This window comes from Canis lupus, chromosome 22, assembly GCF_003254725.2.
Source record: "Canis lupus dingo isolate Sandy chromosome 22, ASM325472v2, whole genome shotgun sequence".
In the NCBI taxonomy this organism is placed as follows: Eukaryota; Metazoa; Chordata; class Mammalia; order Carnivora; family Canidae; genus Canis; species Canis lupus.
Window position 1 is genome coordinate 61,138,174 of NC_064264.1, and position 11,007 is coordinate 61,149,180.

Consider the following 11,007-nt stretch of genomic DNA (forward strand, 5'->3'; position numbering starts at 1 on the left):
CACCGTGGTTAATGCACAGTGTGTCCAGGCAACAAGGAAAAACCAGGTCAGGGCCCTGCCATCCTGGCTGGGTGGGGCCTGGCTGGCAGGTCTGGTCAGGGTGGCTGGTAGCAGGGTTGCTGTGAACTGGTCACCTGGAAGCCCCATCTCGTGCTCTCGGTTCAGGTCTGGGGTGGGGGAGCAGCACCACACCTGTCACACAATCCCACAGCTGTGCAGGGGCCTGGCAGCCAGGCACCCAGCCCTGCTACTGGTCCTCGGCAATGCTCCACAGAGAATGGCTCACTGGGCCACCAGGACTCATCATTAAAGAAATCCCAAAACAGGCCAGAGAAGGTCCAGAACCTTGTCCCTCACAACAAAACCGACACTGAGTTGCTATTGATGGGGAGGGCAGCAGCCCCAGGGAAGACACCACAGAGTGGCCCCATGGCAACAACTTGCCCAAGGACAACTGCTCGTGGCTGGCTGTCCTGTCAAAGCTGGCTCCAGAGAGGGCCAGAGAGGGGTTGTCATGTCAACTGATAAGAAACACAAGTGAACATAAAGCCTATATTGGGCCACACAGAGCCATCCATTTACTGCCTGAAGGTTTATTTCATCCCAGGATTCTATTCTATTCTATTCTTTTCTTTTTTCTTTTCTTTTTTCTTTTCTTTCCTTCTTTCTCTCTCTCTCTTTCTCTCTTTTCCTTCCTTCCTTCCTTCCTTCCTTCCTTCCTTCCTTCCTTCTTTCCTGTCTTCCTTCTTTATTATTTATTTATTTATTTATTTATTTATTTATTTATTTTTCCCCAGGATTCTTTAAAAGAAGAATTTGGGTAGAACCAAAAACAGCTGTGAAATCACCCTGACCTCATGGTATAAAGTCCACTCTCACTTTCCAAATGCATTTGCCCCAGGACAGACACACATGCAGGTCCCGTGGGTCCTGTCCTGTTGGAGGGCAGAGCTCCCGGGCAGATGCTGAGGCCACATTGGGCTGTTCCCTGCCCGAGGCTGCGTGCTGCTCCATGTTCCCCAAGGACATTATTAATAGAAATGTGTCCTGAGCCAGCACAGCTAGGGCTCCTGAAGTCCCCAGCTGCTTCTAGAGAGCACCTAGCTGAAAGGCGGCACATGCAGGCCACCCTGGCCGGGCCCCCTGACCCCAGCCCTCCTGCCCACCCGTCCCACATATGTTCTGGTCCTATTCCTGTAGTGGTATTTTGGGACCTGCTGTAGCAAGCAGTTCTAGACTTCATGTCTCTCAGTTCCTCTTTCAAGCACACACTCCATCCCCCTCGATGCGGACCAAGGGGGTCCAAGGGGTTGTAGGCAGCCCACTCCTCACCTCCAATGCATCTAAGGAGGGTAGAGGGAGGAAGCTGTTTGGCTTCATAACCATCCTATTTCTTTTACATCTTAAAAACGGTAGAGGTGTTGTATATTGTGTACTTCCTTTCAAGTGGCTGTCTACCAGGGTATCTGTGGGCCACATTCAGTTGAACCCCAACTCTGGGTTTCTGCTGGGGTGGTGATCTCAGGGTGGTGAGATGGAGCCCGATTAGGGCTCCGGCTGAGCGGGGAGTCTGCTTGAGATTCTTCCTCCCTCTCTCTTTGCCCCCCGCCCCCCCCCCCCCCAATAATCTTTGAAAAAATAAAGTGTCTGCCTTCAGGGACCTGCTGAGAATCTCAAGAGGACCTACTCAGGCATCTGCTAACAGCTGTGGAAGCTACTGGAGTCACTAGGAGAAATGGGGCACACAGTGTGCAGGACGCTTGAGGGCAGGCTCGGGGGCCCTATGACACTGTGCTTCCACCATTTCTGAGTGGCCTTCGAGGGTTCAGGGTGTGAGACCTGAGGGCAGCAGGGGCCCCCACCATGCACGGTTCACCCGGAGCTGGAGCAGGGCGGTCTGAGCGGGGAGCAAGCCGAGGCTCCCAGCGGCGCGCGCACGCCCTGGACCCGGTGTCCCCACTGCGGTGCTGCAAGGACAGCGCCCCGGGTGTCCTGGCCCCGCCGAGCCGCGCACCACCGCCCCGACAGGCAGCCCTGCGCGCTCACCGTCTCCGGGTCGTTCTCGAACACCTCCCGGGCCTCCTCCTGGCTGCACAGCTCCTCAATGCACTCCCTCTCCAAGTGGCCCTGCTTGGCTTCCTCGAAGACCTGGTAGGCACGGCGCTGCCGGGGCCGCAGGAACTGTGCTGCCTCGCGCGCCCGCAGCATTACGGCTGCCCGGACCGGAGGGAGTCGGGACGGAACCGGGACACGCCGTCAGCCCCGCCCCGCCCCGCACGCGCGGGGCTCCCAGCTCTCCGCCCGGGGATGCTGCCGCGGGGCGCGGGGCCGAAGCGCGAGGCCAGGGGCGCGCGGCCGGGGTGGCGCAGGGGCGGGGGCGCGCGGGGCCCGGGGGCGCGGGGCCGGGGGGCGCGGGGCGCGGGGCGCGGGGCGCGGGGCCCGGGGCGCGGGAGGCAGGCGGCGGCGCGCCCTGGCACCTGGGGCGGCGGCGTCCCGGCCGGGGGTGTCCGGGTACTCACTGTACTCACTGTGCGCGGACTCGGAAGCCAGCAGGAGCAGCAGCAGCGCGGTGCCCAGGGCGGCGGCGGGCCCGGGCGGCGGCGGCATGGCGGGGCCGGGCCGGGCCGGGCCGGGCCGGGGCGAGCGAGGGCCGAGGCCGGGGTGGGGACGAGCACCCGGCCGGGGGCGCGCGCTCAGAGCACCCGGGAGGCCGAGGCGAGCCGCGGGCGCCGCGGGGCGGAGGCTCCGGTCATCCCGTGCGGGCGGCTCTGAAGGTCACATCCCGGCGGCGGCGGCACCTCGGCGCTCGCGGCCGGGCCGGGGCGGGGCGCGCGGGCAGGACCGGCCTCGGGGCCGCGCGGGGGCGGGGCGCGCCGGTTCCCACCCGCGCCGGGCTCCGGAGCAGGTTTGCGCGGCGGGGATCAGAGGCGGGAGCGGGGAGGGGCGCCTGGAGCGCGCGTCCCAGAGCGGCCCCCGAGTCCTCTAACCCGGAGGAGGACCGCCAGGCTCGGGGCCGGAGCAGGTACCGCTCGCCAGCACCCACCCCCCCCCCGGGCCACCGCCCCCGCTCCGGACGCTCCATCTAAGTCTGGAGACGCCTTAGAACCACCCAAGAAGAGAGACGCTGAGGCCACGCGGAATCCCGGCGAGGTGAGGGAGGGAGGTGACACGACTTCCTTTGTGATGTCTCCTACGGCGATGACGCGGAGACCTTGAGGTTTCCCGGTAGATACTTAGGCTGGAAGCAACATTGTGCTGGTTCTGAGACCGAGACACAAACCACGCCGGGACGCAGCCGCTCGGGGGGTCAGGCGGCCCGAGACGCCCTCCCCAGGCCCACAGGACCGCGCGCCCAGGCGCCCTCCTCCCGCCCGGCCACCGCGCTGGGGGGCTCCGCGAGCGCCCGGACCTCCCTTCTGCGGTGGGAGATGAGATGGATCATTGCTACGGATTCTCGGAGGTCCAGGTTTGAAGGTGGGGTTAATGAGCGTTAATTCGTTAAACTCGGGAAATGAGCTTTGGCGAGAGCGCTCTGCAAAGAGCACGAACACTTGAATAGGTAAGTCACCGGCCCCTGAGATCTGCAGCCACAAAGCTCTTCCTCCTCCTCGGCCAGTGATGGGAGCGCCCTGAAACACCTCGGGCTTCCTGCTTGTTGTTCTTAAGGAGAAACACTGGTTTCACAAATCTGGGTGGGGTGATAAGTTCTTTAGTGTGTATTTATACAGACCTTTAATGAATTAATTACACTTCTGTTATTTCCTAGGTTCCAGGCCTCTGGCCCATGGATAGATTTCAGAAAGCGTGTGCAATGATTTCTTATTTCTGTGTGTTTGGTGAAGAGAATTTATTAAGTCCATGCAATTAATTCTCAAGAGTTTGATCCCAGTAAGAGTGTGGAGGCCTCTTCATGTCCCCCCTGGGAGGGTCCATACTGGGTAGGGACTCACTGCTTCAGGTGACCATGCATGATCCCTACTGAAAGGAGGCCCTGACCTCTTAGCCTGGACCTCAAGCCCCTTCACCCCCTTCCCCATTCACCCCTGGTACTAAGTTGGTATCCTAGTAACCCCAACACCTTCCATTACGTAGAGACTTACTTTAATAAAATGCCTTCACACACACTTGGTCATTTTGATAACTGCAGAATGCAGAATGCAAATGCTCAGGGAGCAAGGGAAGGTGTCTGACCCAAGCTAACTCTTACCAATGCAGAAAAATTGCTCTAAGCCAGAAATACAAAAATTGGATAATGACTTCCAAAATTGGAAAGACTTGTCAGGGACTATATCATATACCCTGAAATAACAATGATGAGGTAGACCACTCACCTGTTAGACCTAGAGTAATGGGTGCTTTGTATGGACCATCTACAGTCGTGGTTGGAGATGGAAAGCCAGTGGCTCCTCTTGCCAGGGATGGCAACAGTGGGATGAAACTGTTGAGGTGGGATCAAAGTGAGGGTATAGGAAACAAGTATATATAATTTGTATATATACAAATATATATATACATATATATACAAATATACATATATATGTATATAATATATATAATATATTATAATTTGTAGATGAAAGTTCTGCATTCTTCCTTCTACCATCACATCTGCAGGTGATGATTTCAAGGTGCTAGGACCACTCCCTTATATGTATCCACTCAATAAACTGAGCCAAGTGCTTGCTATTCTGTCTTCAAAGGCAGTGTGCTGGGTGCTGACCAAATCAATCATATTGGGTTTTCCTTGTTTTTAAAGCAGCTTTACTGAGGCATAATAGAAATATAGTAAACTGCGTAATATATTTTGACATATCTGTGATGAATGTATATACCTGTAAAACCACCACCACAGTCCCCCATCACTTAAAAACATTTCCTCATGCCCTTCACTAATTCCTCCCTCCTGAGTCATCCCTGCTCCATCCTCACCTCCATCCTCAGGCAAAATCGCTGGTCCTCTTTCTGACTATAGAGTAGTTTGCATTTTCTGGAATTTTACATAAAAGGAATCATATACTATGTGCTTTTTTGTCTGGCATCTTTCACTAGGCGTATTTATTTTCAGATTCATCTACCCTGTTGCATGTATCAATAGATTATTCCTTTTTTTCCCCTCAGGAGTGTTCTGGTGTGTGGATACACCACAATTAGTTCAGCCTCCGTCTGCTTAAGGACTTTGGCTCATTTAACAGGTATTGGTTATTAGGGGCAAAGCGGCTATGAGCATTTGTGTATAAGTTATTGTATGCACATAGCTTTTATTTCTCATGAGGAAGTATCTAGGACATAACGTGGGACTGTATGGTAGGTGGTTAAATTTTTAAGAAACGGACAAACTTTTGCAAAGCAAATTATGTTGTATATTTCCACCAGCAGTATATGGGGGATTCACCTGTGCGTCTCCTACCTGTACTCGCTGTGGTTAGCTTTTTAATTTCAGCCCTGGGAGCAGATCTGTAGTGGCATTCCCTTGTGACTTGAATTTGCATTTTTCTAATAACTAATGATGTTGAGCAAATTTTAATGTGCTTATTGCCATCCAAATATATTCTTTCATGAAAAGTCCATTTTAATTTTATCATCTTGTATCTTTTATTTGGGCTGTCTGCTTTTCCAATTATTAATTTATTTGCTGTGTTTTTAGAGTTCTTTATATTTTCTGGACACAAGTCCTGTGTCAGATTGTGATTTGCAAATATTTATTCCAGTCTGTGACTTGCTTTTTCATTCTATTAAACAATGAAACTCTGCTTTCTTTTAGTTTTGAAGTACAATTTATCATGTTATTTTTAATGAATTCTGCTTTTCAAATTATATTTGCCTAATCCAAGGCCACAAATATTTTCTTCCAAAGTTTTATAGATTTACATTTTACATTTAAAACTGATCCACTTTGAATTCATTCCCACATATTTCACAATTTTCCATCCTATTGTAGATTTTTTTTAAAGACTTTATTTATTTATTCATAGACACAGAGAGAGAGGCAGAGACACAGGCAGAGGGAGAAGCAGGCGCCACACAGGGAGCCCGATGTGGGACTCGATCCCGGGTCTCCAGGATCACACCCTGGGCCGCAGGCGGCGCCAAACCGCTGCACCACCGGGGCTGCCCTATTGTAGATGTTTTTAATTTCAATTTCTGATTGTTTATATTTGCTTTTTGTATATTTATCTTTTATCCTACCACTTTGTTTAACTAAACTATTAATTTCAATGTTTTTTGGTAGATTCAATAGAATTTTTTACATAGATGGTCATGTTGTCTGTAAACATAGCAAATCTTCTTTCAAATCCAGCTGCTTTTTACTTCTTGTCTTGTGTTATAGGCTGTATGGTAACCTGCACTACCGTGTTGACAATGGTGAGAGTGGAGACTCAAACTCGGTGGAAACAAGTCAGTCCTTCACCATTAAGTGTAATGTTAGCTGTAGGATTTTCATAGATGCTTTTTCTCAAGATGAGATTCTATTTCTAATTTTCTGAGTTTTTTTTTTCATTAGAAATGAATAATGGATTTTGTCAAATGCTTTTTCTGCATTTGTTGAGACAATCATATTTTTTTTCCTTTTTCCATTCATTATTATATAAATTGCCTTCACTGATTTTCAAATATCAAGTGAACCTTGCATCCTTGGGAAGAACCTCACCTGGTCATGATGTATTGCTTTTTTAAGAATCTTTGTAACCATGTTTATGAGGATATTTTCTTTATCTGGTTTGGCATCAAGAAATACTGGCATCATGAAATGAGGTGTTCAGTGGGAAACACTCCAGTAGGAAAAGTTTATGTAGAATTTGTGTTAGTTATTCTTTAAATGGTTGATGAAATTTATCAGTGATACCATGCATACCTAGAATTTTCTTTGTGGGAAAATTTTTACCTATAAATTCAATTTCTTTCATAGATATAAGATTATTGGAGTTATCTGTTTCTTAATGACTGAGCTTTGGTAGTTTGTGCCTTTGAAGATATTTGCCATTTCATCTAAATTGTTGAATATGTTGGCACAAAGCTACTCATAATATTCCTTTAATATTTGTAGATCTGAAGTGATGGCACCTCTCTCATTCTCAGTATTGATAATTTGTGTCTTTTTTCTTTTTGTCTTCATTGTTCTGGCTCAGAACAATGTTCTGGCTCAGAGATTCAACAATTGTATTGATTTCAAATAATCAGATTTTGGTTTAATGTTATTTCTCCATTATTTTTCTGTTTTCTATTTCATTATCCAATCTAATTTTTATAATTTTATTTCTTTCATTTACACTGTATTTCATCTTCTCTTCTTGATCTAGTTTCTTAAGATAAAAGCTGAGGTCATTGACTTGAAATTTTGTCTCTTTTTACTACAGATCTCCCTCAACTTACAATGGGGTTATATCCTGATAAACCCAACATAAATTGAAAATATTTTAAGTTAAAAATGCATTTAATGACCTAACCTATTGAACATCATTGCTGAGTCTGGCCCACCTTCATCTCATTGTGATGATCAGCTGAAGACCTGAGGGGGTCTCTGCAGGTCTCTGAAGTTCTTTGTCTGCACAGCCCTCTCCCTCATGCAGTTGGCGGCTCTGCATGGGTGGCTTCCCCATGCCTGGCAGCCTCACCTCTGTCTAGGCAGTGACTTTGGCAATCCTAGGGCCCACCTCATTTATTTCCTGTCCCCCAGGGTTCACTCTTTTGTTATTTAATTTCCAGTGTATTGAAAACTGTTATTTCATGTATTTGTCTGGTTGTTCATTTGTTCCAGGCAGGAAGGTGAATCTGGTCTATTACTCTATCTTGTCCAAGAAGCAGAAATCCCCAGTCATATTTTAATGAAAGTTTTTTTAAAAGCATGTTTTGCAACTCATTGGTTTAGTGGAGTCTTTAAAAAGATTTGTTTGTTTATTTATTTATTTTTATGGAGAACATGCATGAGCAGGGGGTGGGGCAGAGACTGAGGGAGATTGAGCATCCTAAGCAGACTCCCTGCTGAACATGGAGCCCAGCCTAGGGCTTGATCCCATAACCTCAAGACTGCAACCCGATCTGAAACAAGAGTCAGATGCCCAATTGAGTGAGCCACCCAGGCACCCATAGTGGGTTTTTACTTTAACAGAATTCAGTGTTTTGGTAACCAGTGGTTTTTAATGACGCAGAATAGAATAGACAATATCAGAGTTTTATTGGATGTGAGTTCTTTATTTCCACAATATCTATTTTTGTGAGTGTGGACTGGATCACAGTTGTAAGAAATATTTATTATTGTGAGTTGTGGTCAAAAAGTTTGAACAACATTACTTACCTTAGGTAATGAAGATGCTCAGACCTCATTAAGTTGAAAGTCCCTTTGTGGGTAAGTCCTCCAGAGTCTTCTCTGAGGATGACCAACATGTCCCAGTTTTTCAGAGATGTTCCCAGCTTTAAAATCAAAGGTGCTAGGTCTCCGACCCTCTCAGCTTGGGGCATGCCAAGAAGGTTACTCCCCCTGTGCCACCCCCTAGAGGATCCCTTTGTGGTCTGTGATTTACAAAGGGTTTTGAGCCAAAAGTTCCCACATAAGTGGTTTTATGGAATGCCGCAGGGATCTTCATGTAGAAACAATGTGTCCAGGTAAGGTTGTCGACTGTAGCCTAGTTAACTCCCTCATCTGAAACATGTAGCCTCAGACTCGCCTGAGTCCCAGGCCCTGATCTTGGGGAATGTGCAGCCCAGACAGAGGAGGAGGTGCATGGTGGGAAGAGCAGAACCTTGAGCCAGATAGAGTTACCTCCTCTACCTACAGTGATCTTTGGCAAGCCACTTTTCTTCTCCACCCCAGTTTCCATATCTGCAGCCTGCCCAGCTGGCTCAGTCGGAGCATGTGACTCTTGATCTCAGGGTCATGAGTTTGAACCCCATGTCGGATGTAGAGGTCACTTTAAAAAAATTCCTTCTCTACAAAATAGCATATGCTTACTGACTCTTGGTGCATAGTGTGATAGTCAGATGGGATGGTGGATGACAGCTCCTTGTCAGGGATGGGGTCCTGCCTGTGCTTCCCTGGACCAGCTCTAGCCACGCAGCTTCCACTGCTTATGCCCTACTGGTCTGAGGAGGGAGGAGCAACAGTCTCTGTTGGTCTAACAAAGTAGACAGTAGCTGGAGGGGCTCTGCTAACCAGTCGAAACACATTCCTATCTTCAGGCCCAGCGCAGGGGAACTGCTATGTTAAGGAGCCGGGACAGGGGCACCTCGTGGGAGCCAAGGACCACGGGAGGGTGTGGGTGCAGCTGGATGGACAAGGGTACCATGTTCAGGACAGGCAGGTGGGATCACCTCTGTGACTTGCAGACCCAGAAAGCACGTATGACCAAGGTAGCATTGTAGAGTATAACTGTTCTGTCAGAGTCATCCTGATGGACCTGCATTTGTGTTTGTGACTGAGCACAAGCCCTATCATGTCATTGCCCAGGGGCAACTGCCCCAAGACTTGAGCATTTCAGAGATATGTTCATCAGAGCCATTCCTGCATGCACAGAAACCCAACCCAGATGTGCTAACACTGCAAATGGGAACATGCTGGTTTGGGTCACGGGCCAGCCCAGGCCTGTGCTGACCTCAGGGTTCTGGTTATACCATGACCCAGCCTTGTGCTATCCTGCAGCTAACATTTCCTGTGTGTGTGGTAGGGATGGTGCAGCTGCTGTAGGCTGGCCATGTCCCCACACCCAGAGGCTCCACAGGCAGGCCTCCTGCTGCAGGTGTGGGGGCTGAGCTCACACTCCTGGCCATGTGTGTGCACAGCTCCAGCTCGAAACATGCTGTGAGATTCACAGCCCTTCAGGGCAGGGAAGAGCTCCAAAAAGGCAAAGTGCTAGGCAGGCAAAATGCAATGGATGCCCCTTATGGAGAAGAAAAGCTTTTTGTATTGGAAGTGGAGATAAGTGCACCATAATGTGGAAGTTTACATTTTTAGAGCTTCCAGAACAATAACTTTTTCAGAAAGATTTTTTCCTTCTGGCTGATAAAAGAATTTGTTGGAAAAGTATGTAAGTTGGCTCAGAGGTATGCTTGTAGTGACCTGAAATGCTGACATGATTTCGTAGGGTTTGTTCTGAGCTTTGTCTGAGGGAGTGATCATTTACACGAGCCTTGTCCCCCGGCACTAGACCTACATCTGGTGCCAGCTTCTGGTCCCCTTCAGTGCCGCAAATAACCGCCCAGGCACTTTGTTTGATTACTGGGACAAAGATACACATTTGCAAAGCCTCCTTGAAAATGTTCATCTTTTCTTGCCCGTTTAGCATCTCAGTTAACCTCTGTTAGCAAAGTAACTGAAGGCACTTCAATCCAAGTAACGTGAAATGTCTCTGTTCCTGCTGTTGGCCGGGTCCCTATCAGCCCAGATCTATCTCTGTTGTTGGGGGGTCCCTATCAAGCCTGCTCTATCCCTGCCATTGGGGGTCCCTAGCAGTCTGGTTCTGGAATGGCTCCAGGAGTCCACCTGGCCCACCGAGGGGAGAACAGGGGTGCCGGGGGCAGATCAAGTGGGGTCCTGGGAAGTCAAGGCACTGGGAGGAAGAGAAGGAGGTTAGGAGGTCCCAGGCAGCTCAGAGCAGCTGCTCACTGGGAGCTGGTGCCTGGAAGGAGCGAGCAGGACCTGCCGACACCAGCCTGTGGGGCAGAGCTTGCACATCCCCCTGCATCCTCCCGGGGTTTCCTTCACCCCCTTCAGACTCCCATCTCCCCCTTTTCTGGCTTCCTATATTTTAGTATACTGCCAACCTGTTTAGTTGCTATTTTTTGAAATATTGAAATTTCCAGGACTTTCTCGGGTGCTGGGTGACAAATTTGGAATTGGTGCTGCCCATCGCCTCTGCTTCCTGCACCAAACCCAGCACACAGACCTACCTCCTCTTGCCTTCGTAGGGTGGGGGTGAGGACGTAGGGTGGGTGGGTGGGTGGTCCCCTCAGCCCAGGGCTGCGTGGTTACTCGTATTTATTCAGAGCACACATTCCCCAAGATTGATCTATTTA

The 11,007-nt window shown here is 49.4% G+C and overlaps 1 protein-coding gene across 2 annotated transcripts in view; it reads right to left on the bottom strand.

Annotated features, from left to right (window-relative positions):
• GAS6 (growth arrest specific 6) overlaps window positions 1-2,819 on the bottom strand; it is a 32,962-nt gene extending 30,143 nt beyond the window's left edge. The window contains exons 1-2 of one of the 2 annotated variants that reach the window (XM_025441349.3): window positions 2,520-2,819; window positions 2,047-2,213 (exon numbers count right to left, since the gene is read on the bottom strand). In XM_025441349.3, coding sequence (XP_025297134.1) covers window positions 2,047-2,213; window positions 2,520-2,607 — 255 coding nt within the window. In that variant the 5' untranslated portion in view covers window positions 2,608-2,819. The remainder of the gene's footprint in view (window positions 1-2,046; window positions 2,214-2,519) is intronic. The other variant, XM_025441350.3, reaches the window with a different exon arrangement.
• Window positions 2,820-11,007: the final 8,188 nt, after the last annotated feature.